The sequence below is a fragment of the Vipera ursinii genome, assembly GCF_947247035.1.
Source record: "Vipera ursinii genome assembly, chromosome: 11".
NCBI lineage: Eukaryota > Metazoa > Chordata > Lepidosauria > Squamata > Viperidae > Vipera > Vipera ursinii.
This window is the reverse complement of record NC_139524.1, coordinates 17,466,555-17,488,627: the sequence shown is the minus strand read 5'-3', so window position 1 is coordinate 17,488,627 and position 22,073 is coordinate 17,466,555. Positions and strand designations below refer to the sequence as shown.

At 47.2% G+C, this 22,073-nt stretch overlaps 1 protein-coding gene across 2 annotated transcripts; it reads right to left on the bottom strand.

The window, feature by feature from the left end:
• Positions 1-1,730: 1,730 nt before the first annotated feature.
• Positions 1,731-20,659, bottom strand: SCAMP2 (secretory carrier membrane protein 2). Of its 2 annotated transcripts, XM_083371690.1 has the most exons (10): positions 20,449-20,659; positions 13,219-13,299; positions 12,253-12,342; positions 10,248-10,361; positions 9,313-9,430; positions 8,596-8,724; positions 7,363-7,525; positions 6,570-6,671; positions 4,789-4,903; positions 1,731-3,627 (listed from the first exon to the last, which is right to left on the bottom strand). In XM_083371690.1, exons 1-10 carry the CDS (start codon positions 20,503-20,505, stop codon positions 3,481-3,483), a joined length of 1,116 nt encoding a protein of 371 aa, XP_083227816.1. In that variant the 5' UTR covers positions 20,506-20,659; the 3' UTR covers positions 1,731-3,480. The 2 variants fall into 2 exon arrangements, with proteins under 2 accessions (XP_083227816.1, XP_083227815.1); XM_083371689.1 differs by lacking the exon at positions 10,248-10,361 and having other exon boundaries at positions 20,449-20,658.
• Positions 20,660-22,073: the final 1,414 nt, after the last annotated feature.

The following is a 22,073-nucleotide window of genomic DNA, read 5'->3' as shown; positions in this document are numbered from 1 at the left end:
GAGCGCAGCCGCCCCGCGCGCAACAACCGGCTGGCAGCCGCCGCCGCTTCTGCTGGCTTCCCGGACGGGGTGGGTGGGTGGGTGGGAGACTTGCTCCGGGGTAGAGACGGACAGGGAGCCCCCGGCGCCGGTTTGGAGCCAGGAGAGGGAAGGCACCCGGTTAGAGGTCAGGAGAGGCAGGCGGTGAGTTCCAGTTCCACTTTCCGGCTAGGTGACTTTAAGGAGATCACTAAGCAGATGGTGAGTTCTAGTTCCCCTTTAGGCATGAAAGCCGGCTGGGTGACCTTGGGCCAATCACCGGGAGACAGTGAGTTCTAGTTCTGCTTTAGGCATGAAAGGTGGCTGGGTGACTTTGGGCCAATCACCGGGAGACGGAGAGTTCCAGTTCTGCTTTAGGCATAAAAGGTGGCTGGGTGACCTTGGGCCAATCACCAGGAGACAGAGAGTTCCAGTTCTGCTTTAGGCATAAAAGGTGGCTGGGTGACCTTGGGCCAATCACCAGGAGACAGAGAGTTCCAGTTCTGCTTTAGGCATAAAAGGTGGCTGGGTGACCTTGGGCCAATCACCAGGAGACAGAGAGTTCCAGTTCTGCTTTAGGCATAAAAGGTGGCTGGTTGACTTTGGGCCAATCACCGGGAGACGGAGAGTTCTAGTCCTGCTTTAGGCATAAAATTCGGCTGGGTGACTTTAAGCAGATGGTGACTTCTAGTTCCCCTTTAGGCATGAAAGCTGGCTGGTTGACCTTGGGAACAGTTCCTCTCAATTCTGCCCAACACTCCCCACAAATTCAGGGCGTTTGTAGTGGGAAAAATAGGAAGAGGGACTGTTAGGTCTGCTGTCTACCTTGAGTTATTGATAAAGGCTGGGCTGTTAGGCTTTTAAATGGGACATAATCTTATGCAGAATTGACTTGGGAGGCCGGTGTGTGGTGTAGTTGGTTCACATGGTGTGGTGGGATGGAGGGTTTGTTGTCACTGTGTGTTGGGGGGAGCAACGGGGGGGGGGGGGAGGCTCAGCTAATCTCAATGTATACATGTTGTACTTTGACAATAAAGGTTGTTTATTATTATTATTATTATTATTATTATTATTATTATTATTATTATTTATTAATTTATAAATGAACAAACCTGGGCCTGGCCTTGGCCACTCTTGGGGAACAAAGCCTATGGGAGGGCATGGGGTGTCCTCTGGCAGCTCCGTTTGGAGGGATCCCCCATCCCTAAATTTCTCTCACCCACTCACACAGAGCTTGTTGTGCAAACCCAGCCTGTGTTAAGTTTGTGACTTGGTGTTGCCTCACAAAGTCAAACCATTGGAGGGTGTGCAAACAAGCCACTGAGACTCCAAGTCTGTCAAATGGTCTCTTGAAGCTAAACCATCCTTGGCAGCTGCCGTCGGAAATCGGCTTGCACATCGCTGCCCTTCACCTTTTGAAGGGCATCCAACACTGGAAGTTTTTAAGAAGAGACTGGACAGCCATTTGTCTGAAATGGTATAGGGTTTCCTGCCTGAGCAGGGGGTTTGGACTAGATGACCTCCAAGGTCCCTTCCAACATTATTATTATTATTATTATTATTATTATTATTATTATTATTATTATTATTATTATTATTACCCTCAAGATCTTCAGGAAGAGAATATCACAAGGCGATGAGAAATGCAGGTGCTCCGGTGCTTAATGCCATTCAAAGAAACACAATTACAAACAAAAACAAAAAAGCAGATGTTTCTACTAATTCTCGATATTTTTATTCTGCATTTAATAACAAACAAAAGTTTGACATATACATTTTTTTTACAGGGACAAAAAAAAAATAGAGGTGGAAAATACATCCTAGAGGGGAAGATGCTTTTTTCTTTTTTTCTTTTAAAAAAAATCTCATTTCTGCCATCATTACGTATCTTCAAAGAATAATAAAATAAAAAAAGAAGAGACAGAAACCAAGAGATACTTCCCTAGGATGTACTGGGCTACATCCAACCTCACAAGGGTTTGGAAACATCTGTTGGGAGGATGGGACCCCCCAAAACAGCTATGTATTTTGGGGGAGGGGAGAAAGAGACACCAAGTTTACCTAAATGAGTAAAAAAGCCAGGGGAAAAAAAATTGTTTAGCGAGACTGCAGCCTCATTTAAGTTCTCTGAACATTTCCCCCTTCATCAGATCTATTCAGAGTTACTGGCAAGCCTCTGGTGTGCATTTTAGATCGCTTAAACTAGGTCGACGGAAGTAACCAGAGTATTTAGTGTTTTTCTGAGACCTATACCCTCAATTTTTACTTATCGATCAAGCCTGTCAGATGGGGGAAACTGAGCTTTTCCTTTTACGCTGATTCGTTTGCAGAGAACTCAAACAGGCCTTGGAGGAGATACCGAAATGTTTTTAACAGCTGTCAATCATCGCTGGGGTTGAATAAACAGACAGTAAGAATTTGGACGTTAAGAATGGCCTGTGTCACCCATTCTGCCCCAAACAAGCCTTGGCTAAAACCATAGTCTTTCTCTCCAAACTGTATTTTGAAACCACAGGTGCCGGCAACTGAAAAATCTGGTTAAAAAAATCAGGAGATGTTTCCATAGGCCAATTTTATTTATTTTTTTGGAGAAATAGGGGCTTTTGCTAACATGCTCTTTTTGAAGAACTGTTTGGCAGTTGCATTGAAGCTGGGCGAGGAAGGCAGAGAGACTAAACCAGGTACGACAGCGCTGAGTAAAATCAAGACAGGATTACCCAAATTAGAAATATTTGCCCTCTTCGTCTCAACGTTTGCTCCCCTCTTTAACCTGAAAGCCCATCACCCCCTTTCAAAATCAAGGATACTGGCTTCTCAGGGGCCAGTGTGGCTGGTGAAGAACAATCTTTAATGGTTCAATCCCAAATAGGAAACCTGGTTTTGGTGCCTTTAGGGAGGGGCGGAAAGGAGCAAGGCGTGTCCGCCAGACATTGTCTTTCGTCTCTCCCAGACCACACACGCTAGGGAAAAACGGCCATGCACGCCTCATCCTACGCTGGCAGTTAACGAGTCTTCGGCTAATTAAAAACCCACCAGGACAGCAGCCGGGAAGACGAGGAAAAGGGAAGTGATTGTTCATTGACGCTTCCAGTGGGGATGGCAAAGAGTGCAAAACTGCTTTTGCCACCCCCCCAAAACGCCGGCAACGGAAGAAATGGAAAGCGCAAGAAATATAGACGTGTAAGTCAAAAAGATGTATATTGGAAGGGAGAGAGGGAGGAAAAGTGGGGGGCGGAGGGGGAGGAAAAAAATTCACACCAAAAGTTAGACACCTGAATCTTTGCACTTTCCCACAAGACGCGGATGGAGAACAGGGCAAAGTTTCGGAGAAAGCTCCCGGTGAGTCTCTTGGGAGTTAAGACTTCCCCCCCACTCCCCGCTACCCCGTGGGGAGAGAAAACCGCCTGAACGTTGAGGATCAGGTACCATCTGGAAGGGAAGCAGGAGCCTCGCTCGGGAAATTCAGTTTCCCCGGAAAGCATTCTGAGCCGCCGTGGAAGCTGCCCCACTGGCGGCCGTCTGAAAGCTCCTGTTGCTGAGGATGCCTTGCGAGAATTCTTCCTGGGCTCTCTGGAAGCTGGCGCCGGTCCGGCGATAGAGTGAGTGGACCTTGGGGAGGGGACAAAGCAAGGGGAGAAATTCAGTTAAAAGCCCCGCCAGGAGGTCCAGAGCTGGCTCCGTTCATCCCCTGTTCCAGCGGAGAAGACCGCCGCTGCCGCCGCCCAACAGCAACACGATGGGGGTGGCACTCTGGCCAGTTGTGCAAACGCTGCACGTGTCAACTTACGACCCTTTATTTAGCGACCATTTAAAAGTTATGGTGGTGTCGCAGCATTCCTCCCTGGCCAATTTTGTTCAAGAAACCACAGCTTAGTACTACGAAGGAACTACTAATGGGGCAAATGCCCAGCGAGTCATGACAAAAATATTCTAGAACAGAGCCCCCCCCCAACCTTTTGGGCACCGGGGACCGGTTCTGTGGAGAAAGGTTTTTCCGTGGATCGAAGGGTGCGTGGTTTTGTGTGCGGCCTGCATCCCACGGATGGGGCTTTGCTTGTTTGTGCGGACCAGTTGCTGGCATGCCGCGGACCGGTACCGGTCCATGGACCGGGGGTTGGGGACCCCTGTTCTAGAAGCATACGAGTACTCCTCAGCTTACAGCACTTCAGTTAGTGACTGTTCGAAGTTACAACGGCACAGGAAAAAGTGACTTACAGCTGTTTTTCCCATTGACAACCGTTGCAGCATCCCCATATGGAGGGGTCAGGTGATCAAACTGACCCATACTTATGACGGCTGCAGTGTCCCAGGGGTCACGTGATCCCCGTTTGTGACCTTTTGACAAAGCCAACGGGGAAGGCAGTTTCCCGTAACCATTTGGGCTACTCACTTATCAACTGCGGTGATTTCTTTACTGAGGAACCGTGGCAACAAAGGTGGTAAAAACGGGGCAAAACTCACTTAATGTCTCGCTTAGCAACCTCAATTTTGGGCTCAACTGTGGTCGTACGTCGAGGACAGCCCGTTATCAGCGGGGCAGACAACTAGGCTGCTTTCGGATATTCGGGGAGGTGGGATCCATCAGCCTCACTTTTGGCAGAGCAAAAGGGCTGGGAGGCAGGCAGTGACCTCCAATCGCTGCACGGTTAAAATTGGTTAAATCTGCTTTTTCTTTCGTGGGAAGGAGGAGGAGGAGGAGGGGGGAAGGCTACTAATGGCCGCAGGGCTCTCAGCCACTGTCAATCACTTGTCTTTCGGCGGGCAACTCACTCGCTTCAGCAGGAAGAGGGAGAGCGCGGCGCAGGTTGTGAAGAACAGAGCCACCACCATCATGATAATCTTCACGGCCAAGTTTGAGGTTGCGGAGAGGGCCAAAATCCAGCCGCTGGAGGGAGGGAGAGAAAAAAAGAAGAAGAGGAGTTGGGGGGGGGTTATTGAATGAGCAGGAATCCAAATTGCACGGAGAAGGGAGAATTGATACCGCAGAGGAAGAAGGCCGGCTGTATCAAAGGGACGCCCGGTTCCCTTGGAGGTTCCCAAGAAGCTGCTTGGAAGAACGAGCAGATGTCTCTGCTCTAAAGAGAGCGAGCTGTCTGGTCAAAAAGGTCTCATGCTCTCACTGGCGGTAGCCAGGAGACTGTCAGTCATCCAGCTGACGGCTGTCTCAAAAGGTGCTTTTTCAAAAGGCAACTCGGCTTTCTCGGCTTTTCCTGGAAGGCGTTTCGCTTCTTGTCCAAGAAGCTTCATCGGTTCTGGCAGGTTCATCCAGCCCTGGGTTTCCTCCTGGCGTAAGCCAGACTTCTGCAACCAACTGAATCTGCTAAGACCACTTTTGCCCGAAAGCTGGACTGCTCGGGGCTTCTCTGTGGTTCTGCCCCTCCCTGGCTGACTCTGTCCAGTCAAATGACTTCAGGACACACCCAAACTACCTCCTAGCCCAGATTTGGCTGAAAAAAAGAGGGTGGTTACGGAGATGAAGGTTGAGGACCGCTAAGTCCAGAATGCCTTGGATGAGTGAGAAGTGAAAACACAGCCAGGGATGGAAAGGGGCAGAAAGAGGGGGGAGGGGAAAGAGAGGGCGCAGGAGGGAGAGAAAGAGGGGGAGGGGAGAGAGGAAGAACAGGAGGGAGAATGGGAGAGGCAGAGGAAGGGAGAGGGAGAAAGAATGGGAGGGGGGAGAAGGAGAGAGGGAAGGGAGAAGGAGAGAAGGGGATTGGGTGAGAGGGAGAAGGGGAGAGAAAGGGAGAGGCAGGCAGAGAGAGAGGGAGAAAGAGCGGGAGGGGGATAAGGGGAGAGGGAGGGCAGAGAAAGGGAGAGGCAGAGAGGGAGGGAGAGAAGGGGATTGGGTGAGAGGGAGAAGGGGAGAGAGGGAGAGGGAGAAAGAGTGGGGAGGGAAAGGGAAGGGGAGAAGGAGGGCAGAGAAAGGGAGAGGCAGAGAGGGAGAAAGGGAGAGGCAGAGAGAGGGAGAAAGAGTGGGAGGGAAAGAGGGGGAGAAGGAGAGAAGGGGAGAGAAAGGGAGAGGGAGAAAGAGTGGAAGAGAGAGAAAGGGAGAGGCAGAGAGGGAGGGAGAGAAGGGGATTGGGTGAGAGGGAGAAGGGGAGAGAGGGAGAGGCAGAGAGGGAGAAAGAGCGGGAGGGAAAGGGAGGGGGAGAAGGGGAGAGGGAGGGCAGAGAGAGGGAGAAAGAGAGCGGGAGGGAAAGAGAGAGAGAAAGGGAGAGGCAGAGGCAGAGAGAGCGCACACCATCCAGGGATCAGGAAACACGCAAGGCGAAGGGGCGAGCACAGCGCGGGAGCTGGATGTGCGTGAGAAGGTTAGAAGAAATACAGGCCTTCTGGGCGAGGACTGAGAGCAGGAAGCATGGAGTTAGAGGTGCTTCAGCTGGGATCTGTGGAAGCCGCAGACCAGGAGAAAAAAAACAGAAGAGGCTTTAGAAAAGGGTAAGTAGAGACCCCCCCACCCCCCCACCCTGCCGGCAAGGCAGCAGTTCTCTTCTGTCAGCAAAAGGCAGATGCCCTGTCCGTCAGGGCTTTGGGGTAGCCACGAGGCTTACCTGCTCCCCCAGTTAGGGATGCCGACAGCCTGGACGATGTGGGCGATTATTTGGCAAAAAAATATGAAGAAGAAGAAGAAGAAACTGAAGGAGCTGTCAGACCTGTGAAGAGACAGGGAGAAAGTCAAGCCGGGGGCCGTCCCGTGTGGGAATTTCACGGAAGGCCCCTTTCAACTGTGGGAAGGCAGCCCCCCCACACCCAGAGAAGGAAATATTAAAAGGGCAGAATATTATATTTCCTCAAAGGGTCTTAAAGAGGCAGAAAAGCAGGCCCAGTTTTTTTTCTTAATTGCCCCGAGTCTCCCTCCCGCAAGCAGAAACCAGCTCTGAAGAAATGCCGATGTGATAACCCATTCAGGAAGGTTGGAGGCCTCCAGCTAGAAGCTTAGGAAGACAAAGACACTTCAAATCTACATACCCCACACCCAAACTCTAAGACGGGACATAACAGGATTAACCCACAGATGCCAAAGGGGCACACTCAGACTCAGGTCAAAGTGCATGACACAGGAAATACAAAGCAGGAAATTCAAACAGGAACAGGAAATAACCTCAAGAGCCCCAGAGGGTATAAAAACCCACTCCCTACATGTGCTTTCCCCCCCCCCCCCCGCCCCTTCCAGAGCCAACTTTCTGTCTGGCTCTCCTCTTCAATAAACTGCAACCTTCTTTCTAAAGCAGTCGCCGTGTTGTTTATTCCCGACTTGGACTGGACCCCGATGAAGATTTTTTTCCTTCAACACAACATTAGATGCCGCCAGCCCTGCCCTCCAGGAGGGAACGTGCTACTTGCCTGAAAGCCTTGTAAACTGGCCGATACCAACACAGGAAAGCGCAGGGGGTGAACAAGACGAGCCACAAGATGGACAGGCCGAAATCCGATCCCGTGGTAGTGGGTTCCACTGTGAACACCGCCAAGCAGGCGAGGAGGTTTAACAGCAAGGTGACCGAATGAACTGGTTAGAAGAGAAAAATAATAATAATAAAAATTGCAGTCAGTGAAAAAAGCTTCGTTAAAGCGTTAAATATGGATGCTCTTGCACCTCCCCCCAAAGGATTTTATTTTCTGGAGTGGTAACATGTTCTGCGTTGCACGGACATGCTTCAAAGACTTTTTATTTGAAGGGACGGTCTCGCCCAAGTTCCTCCAATCGTACCTCCGCTTGATGAACCAAGCTGTCCAAAAAGTTATATATATTTTTTTGACCTACCTTTCCTCACTTTGGAAAATGCTTTCTAAACTCTTGTACGCTGTCACCGGCTTGGTGAAATCAATTAAAAGTGAAAATCTTTTGCGCTACTCCTAATCCAGAGGAGAGAAACTTTCCTATGTGCCTTGGGCAAAGTGACATTAAGTTCAAGGAAGAACCAAATCCCAACTTTTAAAATCTTAATGGCATAATAATCGTAAGGCCTATGCTTTTAATATGAACTGAGGCTTCTTCCCTTAACCTTCCTCCTCCTCCCCCCCCCAGCCAGAAGGGACCGCTTGTCAGCTGCCACCTTATACTACCATGCAGGGACAATCTGCCATGAACTCTGGGGAGAGTGGATAAAAAGGGAGATGCATGGGGGAAAGTGAAAGTAAATGCTGTATCTTCTCCAGATGCTACCTCAAGGTCACCCGGCTGGGAGAAGGAGGCAGCTGAAAACATCTTGCTTGAACCTTACTTGGTCATCATGTGTGTGCGTGTGTGCGTGTGCGCGCGCACACTCACACACACACGCAATGGGAAACTGTTAAGGGATGGAAAAGTTGAATTTAGGGATTTGGGTGCACAAGTCTCAATACTGGGTATGCTTAACTGCAATACAGTTGACTTCTAATAAGACTATACCTTTCTCAACAAACTGCTAAGGGTCTTTTTTACTCAGAGGTTAAAGACCTGGTGGAAATGGAAATTGGCACCTCCAATTGGATTTTTTTAAATGTTTACATATTTTTTTAAAATTCAAACAAAAAATTCCAATGTTTCATTATCTCGGAGAAGCTTCTCAGCCTCTCTGCTTCCCCGCTTTTACTCACACATCCATAAGTAATACATCATTTTGCAAATGTGCTGATAGTCGGCTGGGATGTCCGCCGAGAAATCCTGATAGAAGCAAGGCTTGACGGGGCAGAACCTTGGAAGCGGGGGCCAGTTGTTCTGTTTTGCTGGAGGGGAGAAAAGAGAATGCATTTCAGGAAGGGCTTCCACCACCATGCCAGAATTTGGAAGCCTGCCCTGGGGGGGCAGGGGTATGCAGAAGATGTCTTCCTCATTTATTATTTGGGAGGGGGGGCTTGAACCTTAAAGATTGTAGCAACAAAGATGATTAAGGGAGGCTCAAATATATATGAAGAGTGGTTGCAGGAATTGGGTATGTCTAGTTGAAGGAAGAGGACAAGGGTTGACATGATATTCCATGATATTACAATCTCTGAGGGGCTGCCCCAAAGAAGAGGGAGTCAAGCTATTCTCCAAAGCACCTGAAGGCAGGACAAGAAGCAACGGATAGAAACTCATCAAGGAGAGAAGCAGCCTAGAACTAAGGAGAAACTTCCTGACTGTTAGAACAATTAACCAGTGGAACTCCTTGCCTCCAGAAGCGGTGAATGCTCCCACACTGGAAGTTTTTAAGAAGAGACTGGACAGCCATTTGTCTGAAATGGTATTTCAGGGTTTCCTGCCTAAGCGGGTGGGGGGGAGGGGGGTTGGACTAGAAGACCTCCAAGGTCCCTTCCAACTCTGTTATTACTCACGGTCAAAGCCTGCTGCGCTGTTCTGAAGTTCACGCTCTTTTCTATCCAATTCCGCAGCTTTCCTTTCTAATTCTTCTTGCTGCTTCAGAAGCCCAGCCTGTGCTGCTGAGGCCATCGACTTGAAGACGGGGAGAAGTAATACAAATTATTAGAAAGGGGAAGAGGAGGGTGAAAGTAAATTCTAGCTAGGGGATGGGCAAGGGTGCTAGTGAGAGAGAACCTCTACCTATCCTTCTTTTAGAGTGGAGGTTGTATCACGTGGCAGTTTTTAAAATATATGGCCTTCAACTGCCAGAATTCCCCTGATTCACTGAACAATGGGGGCAAGGTAGGTGGTAAAAGTGGGGCGAAACTCAAGTGACCAATTGTCTCGCTCAACTCTAGTGGCAAGTCAAGGAACAAACACACACACACACACACACACACATATTTGAAAAGGGTGCTCAACTTTCTGAGGGCAGTGTGCATTTCGCTCCTGAAATGTAACCCACATCTCGGATGGGCACGCACGCAGGACTGGAGATGAGTCCCAAGCATTTTGATTGGGCTCAACATGCCACAGTGCTCCTTAAAAGCTTCGTGACAAGAAAAGTCATCAAATGGGGCAAACTTCATGACAACTGTCCCACTTATTAATGGAAACTTTGGGCTCCCTTGTGGTCATTGAGGACCACCTGTAACTTCTTAGAGCAGGGGTGAGGAACCTGGGCTCTTTTATGACCTGTGGACTTCAACTTCCAGAATTCCTGAGCCAGCATGGCTGGCTCAGGAATTCTGGGAGTTGAAGTCCACAAGGCATAAAAGGGCCCAGCTGGCTCAGGAATTCTGGGAGTTGAAGTCCACAAGGCATAAAAGAAGCCAGGTTCCCCACCCCTGTCCTAGAGGAAGGGGTGCAACAGTCTTCAGGTGTTACTGGCTACCCTTTCGCGTTTTACCTGCCGGCGAGTCTGACCGCTGCTGTCCTCTAGCAACTTCTGCCTCTCTGAACCTTCTGAATTTGCTGAGATGAATTTAGGAGTCAGGTACTTGCTGGCCTGTCTAAGCAGCAGCTGCAACACACAACTAGGCTTGTTCTAAGCTTATGGGACGGGCCTGGTCTGCTAGCTTCTGCAACTGAGTAACTCGCACCCAAAACAGGTTAGACAAGTAAGGCAAAGGCAAGGGGGAAAGAAAACAAATTGCACATGGGAAAACAGACCGCTAGGAATGTATTGAATGCACCTCTTTCCTCCTCAAAAGGAAGAAAAATTAAATATTCTTCTGATCTGAAACTCTTTGGGGGAAGAGGTTTAGGCAAAGTCACTGTCGCCCGTGGACACGCTGATGGCTGTGAGGTTTTTGCAAAACTTGTCTTGCTGTCATTAGTTTGATCTGGGAGCCAGGAGTCTCTGCAGACTGGATGCCAAATCCCATCTGCCCCAACAAACAACTAATGGGGTGCCTGGCAGGCAGAATACTTTGGACAAAACAGCTAAACAGGAAGGAAAAACTGAGGCCATGAAGAAACTAGACCAGGGGTTGGCAACCTCGGCTCTTTTATGACTTGTGGACTTCAACTCCCAGAATTCCTGAGCCAGCCAGCTATGCTGGCTCAGGAATTCTGGGAGTTGAAGTCCACGAGTCATAAAAGAGCCGAGGTTGCCGACCCCTGAACTAGACCATGGAATCCCCAAGGTCAAAGGAACAAGAATGCAGAAATGTGAAGGAGATACCATAAAACAGGCAAAAGAGGGAATATTTGTAGCTCGGATATTCAGGGCTGAACTACAAGGTTCTTGGTGCTCTCCAAGCTTTTCTTACAGGTGTTTCGTAACCCAGCTAGGTAACATCATCAGTGCTAGAAGGGAATGGGGTCTGCAGAGTGGAGGAGAAGGATAACGTTACCCAGTCTGGTAATGAAACCTCTGCAAGAAAACTACCAAGCTCAGGGAGCATCAAAACTTGCTAAGCACATTGGTTTGTGCTTAAATTGTAAGCCGCCCTGAGTCTTCGGAGAAGGGCGGGATATAAATGGGATTAAAATAAAATAAAAATAAAATAAAAACAGAGAAGCAAAGAATGAACAGGGGAAACAAAATTTAGGCAAAGGTCCTTGTCAGACAGGCCTTAAGTGGCCAGTGCACTTCTAAAATTAGAGAGGGATTTGGCAAGAAACATTCCAGGTGACAGCGGCAGGAGGTTAATTTAATCCACCCTGGCCCCATGTCATATTAGCCTTCTTCCTCTCGGCCCCTCCTCCAGATGGGCAGAGACCGCATCTCCCAGAATCCTCTAAGCAAGCTATGAACTCTGGGAGTTAGAATCCCAACCTTACTGGACAAGGGCGGTGGCAAAGAGTGTTCCAGATTAAATACCTGGAAGACAAGGCTTGTTTTTCCCTTTAAGCTTCTCTTCCATATGAGCGGAGGCAAAAAAGTACAAAGTGCACAGAAAAGGACATTGAGACAGCTTTTCCAGGGGACCAGCACCCTGATCAGCACTTCCTGGGCTCTGTCTATTATGGTATAGCATAGGTCACCGTGGTGGCGAATCTATGGCACGCGTGCCACAGGTGGCACGCAGAGCCCTCTCTGTGGGCACGTGCACCGTCGCCCCAGTCCTTGGCCTTTCAGCTGGGTTTTATAAAACCTTTTCGCTTTAGGCCTCCACCGCCGTGTGCAAAAAAAAAAAAAGAGTTCAATCAATCAATTTCAACTTCTTGCAAAGTTCGAATTGATTGATTGAACTTTTTAGTCCCATCCAGTCTGCCGTTATCACCGCAGCCACGCCTACCCAATGGGCCATGCCCACCTGGCACCTGACGATATATAAGTGGGTTTTGGGTTGCAGTTTGGGCACGTGGTCTCTAAAAGGTTTGCCATCACTGGTGTAGGATATAGGATGAAGTCCTACAGAGACAGACTCTAATAACGCAAGGGGTGAAGGGGGGAGGGGGTGCACCTGTGGGGTGGGCTCCACAGAGGTCTGCAGCACGGCTGGTTGAGAAGTGCCAGCAGGCTGTGTTGCTGGGATGGTCTGACCTGTGTTTGTCTAAAGGGAGAGAGGAAAACATCATCATCATCATCATCAAATTCTAATTTTAGCTTTAATCTTAATTTTAACTAGGGTTTTACTTATGCAGGGACGAATATAATTTTTTTAAATCTGTTTTTAACTTTTGTATCTTTGTTTTTTAATTCACCCTGTAAACCGCCCTGAGTCCTTCGGGAAAGGGCGGTATATAAATGTGATAAAATAAATAAATAAATCATCATTGAAATTTGTCTGCCACCCCACAAGGTGACTCTAGGTGGCTTACAACATCGAAATAGAATTGTAGGTAGGTAGGTAGGTAAAACTGCAATAAAAATACAGGTTATAAGTAGAACTAAAAGATGTGGAGGAAGGGAGCAGATATCAGAAAGTGGGAGATAAAGAGTTATCTCCAACCAGCTCCTAATTATTTATTTTTTTAAAAAAACATTTACGTAACTACCCGGGACCCAGATTGTTGGGGGCCATATGCTGACTCTGTAAACCCAAGAGCTGTAAAGCACTGTGAAGCGGTATATAAGTCTAAGGCAGCGGTCTTCCAACTTGGCCCTTTGATGACTTGTGGACTTCAACTCCCAGAATTCCTCAGTCAGGCACGCGTTCCCGGTTGAGGAATTCTGGAAGTTGAAGTCCACAAGTCATCAAAGGGCCAAGTTGGAAGACCCCTGGTCTAAGGGCTATTGCTCTTTCAACCAACTTTGGGCAGCCCCCAATCAAAAATTTAAAAGAATAAAATCTCTGAAAACTGCACACAGCGTAGTTGTAGAGCATCCAGAATATTGCTCCAAAGGTTTCCTCCCCCCTCCAACACCCTACCCCCCGGGGATCCAACCATGGTAGATCAATCAAGGCTGACTCTAACCCTGAACTTACCTGCCGAGAATTCTCCGAGAACGGATTGAACTCATCCATGTTACCTTGGTTCGCGTTGGTCAGCTGAGTGACTGAAGGATCCTTGGAAAAGAAGGAGAGAGAGAAAGAGACGAGAAGAAAGAATATTAATAGGTTTCCTGGAACATAACAGGGGTGTAGGTTTAATTTTAGATGAGGTTCTTGGACCGTTCTGTTTACAGTCTTGACTAATGTTTCTCAACCTTGTGAACGTTAAGCTGTGCGGACTTCAACTCCCAGAATCCCCCAGCCGGCCATGCCGGCTGGGGAATTCTGGGAGTTGAAGTCCGCACATCTTAAAATTGTCAAGAAACACCCCCACTCCTAATCATGATGGCTGAGAACCAATGGTAGTTTCCTGTGCTGCCAGGAAAACAGGCACATCAGTCCCAAAATGAAGACAATTCTTGCAGCCCCCCCCCGATCCGAGTTCCACCCAATATAGCCACACCTACTTGGCCGCCCTCAGCCCTCCCACTGTAAAAGGGGGCGCTTGGCCACCCAATGGTTGCTTATTCCTGCGCAGAGCAAAACAAAACCACCTCCATCCTAGCTTAGCTGGCTAGGTCAACTCTGCAAGCTCCATTTAATGAATAACTCCAGGCAAAGAGCCGTAGTCCTGACACTCCCATGCCAAGCAATGTTGTTATGCAGCTTTGTGAATCACTCCGGGGAGGGAGGGAGGGAAGGATACAGGGGCAAACTGCAGGCAAGGAAGCCTGAAAACCAGCACCGTTTTTACCGTGGAGATGGCCTGCCAAATCCAAGGTGGCTTGCCTTGAAATAATCCTGACTGCATGCAGTCCTGGACTTGCAACTGTTCAACGTCAACGGGGAAGCCAGACTCATTTTACAACCGGGTTGTTCACCTAACAACGGCTGTGGTTCAGTTAACAAATGTGGCAAGGTAGGTCGTAAAATGGGGCCAAACCGACTTAACCAATGTCTCGCTTAGCGACAGAAAATCTGGGGAACTGTGAGTCGTACGCCGAGGATTACCACCTAGATTCTGCTTTTAAGTACCCGCAAAGCTTGACCCCCCGCAGGAGGAGCAGCGTTCTGAAAAGATGCATCGCGGAACAGGCTGAACAACCGCCTGAAAGTCTGCCTGCCGAGTGACTGGCAGCTCCATTGAAATGACAGAAAGCCGGCTTTGCAAAAAGGAAGAAAAGCGGATTGCGAATTGCATCACTTGCTTTGTCACGCCGAGCTTGCCTAAGTGTGAAAGTCAGACTTCCTGAACAGGCTGGAACACAGGGGAAGCAGCTCAGTGCGAGGACATCAAAAGGCTCCAGACCATTTTCTTAGTGACCATAGGAAGTTTTGAAATATATTTTTTCCCAAATTAAAAAAACCAAACAAAAAAAAACTTTATAAAAGGAAGCTAGGCTGCAAATCAGAGCAAGATCTCCCAGTGTTGTTATAACTGTGTCCTCGAGGCTTCATAAAGGTGTCTTAGAGAGAAAGATCCTGAGGCTCCAGTTCCCCTCCTGGTTTTAATCGAGGTTTCGTCACTGCCTGGGCACATCCTGGTATCTTTTTCTCTCTCTCATTCTCCCTCTCAATCTCCCTCTCCCTCTCTCTCTCTCTCTCTCTCTCTCTCTCTCTCTGTGTGTGTAGGTAAATCTTCCACAAGAACTATGTTTGTCTCTACCACACTCTCTCTAACCTCTAGATCAGGGGTGTCCAACCTTGGCAACTTTTAAGACTTGTGGACTTCAATTCCCAGAATTCCCCAGCCAGCATATATGGCTGGGGAATTCTGGGAGTTGAAATCTTTCAAGTTGCCAAGGTTGGACACCCCCGATCTAGACAGTTATCCAGCTGCGTTGTGTGCCACGGAGACTTTCCCTACAATGCTTGGGAATTATTCCGTTATGTATTACAAAACCTATGCACAACGGCACAGTGAATTAGCTTCTGCTCCAGAGTCCCACACCCAGTTCAAGCAAGCAAAACTTACAAGATTCCAGCTGCCCACTCCTTTGGCAAACAAAGACACCTTTCCAAAATGACCCAAACCACGCCCAGCCCATTGCCGGCAATGGGGAAAAAGTCCTGAGACGTCACGCCATGTCACGAGTTTGAGAGAGAGAGAGATGGATAGACAGATTCAAGTTGCCTTCTAGAAATGGAGAAGCTCCTTTTGGGGAATTCCTCATCACCAAGCAGCTCTGAGGCAACAAGGACTTAACAAAAGCATTTCAAAAGTGAGGGAGAAAAAGGACTCGTGGCGGCACAAGAAGGCAGCAAGCTGTCAATCAACACACCGTGTGAAGCCAGCTAATTCGGGACATTTTGTTTTGAGGCTATACAGATGGGCTCTGCCAGGTACGGCTGCAAGAGGTGGGTCAGCCCCATGGCTTGCTTCCTGAGGATAGGGGCATCGCCTGCCAATCAGCTGATTGGCATTGCCAAAAAAAAAAGAAAGAAAGAAAGAAGAGGATCTGTTCAGAGGCCGGGAGAAAAGGCTAGATCGGTCACTGGCAATTGTGCAAATGGAGGGCATGCCTTTGGCCCCGAGTCAAGATGCCTTTAGGAGCACGGGAAAGTCTCGAAGACAATCCCACGGAGGCTGGGATTAGGGTTGGGCCGTTTGGGGTTAGATAGAAACCGTAGAATCCTGAGGCTGGAAGGGACCTTGGAGGTGTTCCTAGTCCCACAGCTGCATGCAAAATGCCCTTGAAGATGGGTAGCCAATTGCTGCTCTTCTTGGTACATAGAATCACAGGGCTGGAAGGGACCCCACGAGATCTTCTAGTCCACCCCCCTGCCCAAGGCAGGAGTCCTGATGGCATCCCGGGGAAATGACTGTCCAATCTTTTCTTCCAAGACCTCCAGTGATGGGGCGCCCGTAACCCCAGGAGGCAAGCTATTCCACTGGTGAATTGTTCTCCCTGTCAGGAAATTTCTCATTTTCAAATTCGATCTCCCTCTGACCAGCTTCCTGACGTTGCTTCTTCTCCTGCCCTCCGGCTCTGCGGAGAACGAATCAACCTCTCTTCCCTGTGGTGTTCCTTCAGGTATTGGAAGATGCTATTCTGTCACTCCCAAACTTTCTCTTTGTTAGGTAACAAACCTAGTTCCCTTAGCCATCCATCATAGGTGAAAATTGGAACAGCACAATCCTTATTTAGGAGTATTAAGAAGACAGTGCTCATTGTATACAGTGGGACTCACTTCCTTGTGCACTGAAGAATTTTGCCCAAGTCATTATCATGGCATACGAAGTACTGCTTTCCTTCTGCTAATTTTTTGTAATAATGGGTGTCATGAGTTATGAACTGGCAGTGTTGACGGTGCCGGAGTAACTGGACCAAGCAACAGTTAAAACCCTACAGGCTAATTCCAGAAGTAAAAGAACGTGAAAAGATCAGTCTATTGAAAGCTATTCAAGCAGATCTGTGCTTCTCAAAAGAATCGCTAAACTTTCCAATGGTAAAATCAGTGCTGAAGTCGACATCTCGTTAGATACAAGGTTTCCCAATGCCACAAAGTCGTTTACTTTATTATTATTTTTTTTAACAAAAACTACTCCTAAAAGATCCTAAGCATTGTATTAAAAGTTACAGAAGTATCTTCCTTAGGAGCCAGCAAACTAGAATAAAAGGCACAGTATTTCAGAAGTGGAAACGCTACATTACACAAACATGAAAATATCTGCAGAGATAACGCGGCAGGCTAGTAAAAATTTCTTCTACAACCTATTTACTGCCAGAGCCCTCGTAAAGAAAATACAAGTCAGCTCGGGTGCCTTTGTTAACAATTCTCCCGTCATGTTGCGAGCAGGAGAAGTTAATGGATTAAGAAGAGTGTTACAAAGAAATTCCACAGGACCAAAGCAGACTCTTTGAAAGTGAGGTTCAAACAAAAGAATCTTTTCTCCCCCAAAACAATAAAAACTAAAGTTCTTCCTTCCAAGGTTGGAGTAACTAAGCGGAAGTAGGAAGACGTGGAAACCACCCTAAGCTATCTATGTGTGTATAAAGGAATTTAGAGCTGAACTTAAGAGAAGATAAGAAAAAATAATTAAGGAGGGGCACAGAGAAGAGGTGACACAGTCCAGAAAAGAAAGCAACTGTGAGAAAGACGACAAAATGACTCTGTCTTAATTTAGTCTAAGATGAGATCAGTGTATATTGCAATCCTGGCAACTTGAAGACTTCTGGATTCCGCCGAGACTTCTGGGAAACGAAGTCCACACATTTTTCAAGGCTGATAAACGCTGGATGTGGCAGAGAGAAACTAGGACAAGCTTTCAAGATTCTGAAATGCAGGAAGTCCTCAACTTACAACAGCTTGTTTAGTGACCAAAGTTACGAAGGCACTGCAAAAAAGCGACTTAGGGCTGTTTTTCACACTTAGGACCGTTGCAGCAACCCCGTGGTCAAAATTCAGCCGCTTGGCAACTGGCTATTTATGATGGTTACCGGGTCTCAGGGACATGTGACCATTTGCGACCTTCTGACAAGCAAAAATCAATGGGGAAGCCGAATTCACTTAAGAATTGGTGTTACTCACTACAGTGATTCACTTAACAATTGTGGCAAGAATGGTTGTAAAATGGGGCCAAACTCACTTAGCAAATGTCTCAGCAACAGAAAAGTTGAACTCAATTGTGGTAATAAGTCAAGGGCTACCTGTGTACACTAAAGTGGCATTCCTGGAATCCCTGCTGTGTCCACTTCTTGAGCTGGCCTACCTCAAAGGGCTGCCCAGATACACAGAGACAATCCAATCATCATAAGTTTTCTGTTGTGTCCCACTTCTTTCAGGGGGCCAAAATGGGAGTCATTTTACTTCACCCTCCTATCCAATCCATAAATTAAGCTAATCTAGGGGAAAGATAGGAGAAACTGGTCTTGAACAGGAAATTCCTACCCCTCTTAGGTCTAAATAAATTTAAAGTCAAGAGTTAAAACTTTATCTGGCATGGCTTCTGTTCCATTGTTAGGGACTTGGAGCAGCACACTTCAAAGCCTTTGCGGCAGAATCCATGCTTTTCAGCAGAATTGTGAGGAAAGCAACAGGAAATGTGTCTTAAAAGCTGTGAAATCAAATAAGAGAGCAGATGGAACCTATGCCAGATTATGAATAACAACACTCCTTACAGCAGAGTTTCAGTGACTAGTCATATTTAGCTAACAGTATATATATTGCATTTAAAAGGTCACAAGCAGGGTATCAAAAAAGATGAAGGAAACGCTTTGAAAAATAGGCCAGGAAATAAGCTTAGCAAAGTGGAACAAAGAACAGCAAAAGCTTGCAGAGGTTCAGCAGCACAATCCCAAAACCTAGTTAATATTTCAAGAAAAACTTGTGAAAATCACATAGCAATGGCTCTGCTCACATGTAGCTTGCTGAACAGTTATTACTCTGACCAGGAACCTCGAACTGCAGATCAGAGGGCTCCCCTACAATCCTTGTTTATTATTTACCACCCCAAAAAAGGCATCATTTTTGTGTTACGTTATATTAACTGTACATCCAACAGAGGAAAAAGCATTTCCATACTGGAGAAATGAGAGACTTAAAATGAATCTAATGTATTTAGCACAATCATTTTTATATTTTATCTCTTTTTTCCCTCCTCTCAATCTTTCTTCAAGAAGTTCAAGACAGGAAGTGCAATTAAACCCGTCTTTTTAAGGCTTCGACTTCAACAACCCCATTGGCTTAACTCAACACAGTATACTACTGCATGCTAAAATAAGAGATGGATAGTTTGTGGCTTACAGTAATACAGGAACCAAGCTATCACGTTAAAGCATAAAATGGCTTATTTGCTCCAGCGTATTATGTGAACAGAAGCGAGTATGTTTTTATTCCTAGGGCCAGTGTTGCATTCACCCAGCTAAAAGATAGTGATCAGGAAACTGTCTAAATTAACTGAAACCACAGCCAATGTTGGGGACAAACACATTTCTCACATGATTGTAAGTTATTTATATATTTGTATCTCACAGAGAGTGTATGGGGAGCGTACATAGTAAAACAAAATACACAAAAATGAGTACATAAAAAACCATTAAAACCACCATTACAAATAAAAAGAAAAAAGACAAATAGCGGCAAACATACAGCGTGCAAAAGTCATACAGTCATCTAACTGGCTCCTCCCTATCACGGGATGCCCAAGTTTGTTGATAAACCCACGTTTTCAGGACCTTCTGGAAAGTTAACAGGGTTGGGACCAGCCTCACCTTGTGGGAAAATGGTGTTTCACAGGGTGGGGACTATGAAAGAAAAGGTTTTTCTCCTAAGCTCTTAAATACCACAATACCCTTAGATGCTGTTTTGGCTGTAAGAGACTGACATGGCTACTTCTTTGGAGAAACCAGTTAACACGGGGATCTCCCAACTTGATAACTTTAAGACCTGTGGCCTTCAATTTCCACAATTCCTCAGTCAGTTAACTGCCATCCATGGCTCAAAAGTTGCCAAGTTTGGAGACCCCTCCCTGGATTAAAGAAACAGATCGTCACACTTGGCCTAGAAATTAGATTCACTAAAAATAAGCACGTTTTATCTTTTCTTGGGGGCGGGGAGGGGAAGAGTTTCATTTATTTCCGTGTGTATTTATTTACGTAATGTATAAGCCGCCTATCTCACTCTTGAGCAACTCTTGAGTGGCTTACACCCTCATAAATCATGTTTTGCTTCCAGTTTGGCCCCTGTGAATGCCAGCTTGGGGAGAGAGAGGCGAGTTCCTGAGCAGGAGGCTCAGATCCTGACTTCACAGCCGACCTTTGCTCGGCCGCCCTTCCTACGGCTATTTTTTCCTCTGCAAAGAAAGAAGCGAAATCTAAAAGTAAAGTAGCAGCTCAGAAGCTGAAAAGGGCTACAAGATTTGGGGTGACAGGGCTGCCAGCTGGGGGAACACACACACACACACACACACACACACACACAGACCCGACCCACACCCACGAATCCCTCTGGAGCCCCTTCCCCCCACACTCCCCGACCCAGAATTCCCAGCCTGGGGGGTTTGGGAAGGATGGGAGTTGTAGTCCTAGCCTATTTGTGGGGCAGGGAGTACCAGGTCGGGAATGGGGTGCCTTGCAGGCCCATTGGAGTCAGGTCACTTCACTGTCCCCCCCTCCACATTCAGTATACTGGGGGGGAAGGCCAAGGTCCCCTCCCACCCACCCACCCACCCCCCCTTAGAGTGAGGCCTACTCCCACCCCACCCACCCCCGCCAGGCTTACCTGGAAGGGATTGACGTCCACGGGATCCGCGAAGGGGTTCGCGTCGAAGGCCGACATGGCGGCTTTTTCCTTCCTCCCCGCTCCCCGGGACGAAGACCCCCGCCGCACCTGTTCTCACCCGGGTCCGCTTCCTGCACCCTAGAAACCACACGCTTCCGGGAAGAAGGCTGGTTTCCGCCCCTTCGGGCTCCGGCCGCGTCTGCGCAGTGACGCCCGGAGGGCGAGGCCCACCCGTGGTTTGGCACGTGACAAGGATAAGCTCCTCCCCCGCCTTGTGATCTCATCGGCCGGGCGGAGGAGGAAGAGCGAGGCGAGAAGGCGCATGCGTACAACGTCTTTTTTTTTTAAAAAAAAAAAATCTAGGTATGTTTTGGTCTCCGCCTGCCTTCCGGGGCGCACAGGAAAATGGAGTTGCTGAGGAAGGGTGGGGGGAAGAAGAGACATTGTGAGCATGCGCGATCTTTGTGAGCATGCGCACGGCAGAAAGGACTACTTCGGTACCGTATTATCTGGTGTAATAGCGCGGTGCTTATTTTTGTTTAAACGAGGAGCTCTGATTGAGTTACAATCCCAACCACATTGTTCAAATGACTTGAAAAGCAATTCTGTGCTACAAGAAGGGGCAGAAAAATAATTTACGCTTGCCCTGCAAGAGTTTTCAAATTTCAAATTGTTTATTACTGTCATGGGGCCAGATTATATTTCCAGTGATAATTCATTTTAATCTCAACCTAGTCTGTCATTGCTTTATTCCTTCAAAGCACATACGTTTAAACTCCATAGGTTTTGGAGGACAAGAAGAAATAGTCTTTTTTTCTTAATAAAGTTCTGAATAAACTTTCAATACCTAAATAATGGTTCCAGATGTCCAACGTAAGGATTTGTATGTAAGGGTGTAGGTATATAGATATGTAGTATATAGCACGTCTATATGTGTGTTGTATATGTGTACACTTTTGAAAGCAGGCAACAGAATTTCATTTTTAATGTGTGCCAGTCTGCCCACAGTAAAAAAAATGACAATAAAGTTTACCTTATCTATCTTATCTAAGATTCTTGTCAAATGCTTGATGGAAACTGTTCCAGAATTAGGGAGTTCTGAAGCACAATAATATTGTGATTTGGCTAATATTTTAAGATTCCTTGAGTTCATTTATCTTCCTTTGGTAAAGAAACACTCCTACATGTTCTTTCTATATTTGTTTTAAAAAAACATCTGGTTGTTCACTGGGGATCTTGAGATATTTTCTGAGGACAAGTTTTTTTTTTAAAAAAAAATCGTATTCACGGCTTTACTAAACAGAGTTACAAAGCGTCATATACACCAAGGTTTCTCAACTTTGACCATTTTCAGATGGGTGGACTTCAACTCCCAGAATTCCCCAACCAGCCATGGGGAATTCTGGGAATTGAAGTCCACTCTTCATAATGTGGTCAAGGTTAACAAATATACACTATCTCTCTCTCTCTCTCTCCATCTCTCTAATCCATGGGTGTCAAAACTCACCACATGATGTGTCACGACATATTGCGACTCTTTTTGCATTGCCGGCAATGGGGTGGGTGCGGCTTTGGTATGATGAAACTGGCCCGTGGGCCGGCAGTTTGACACCCATGCCCTAATC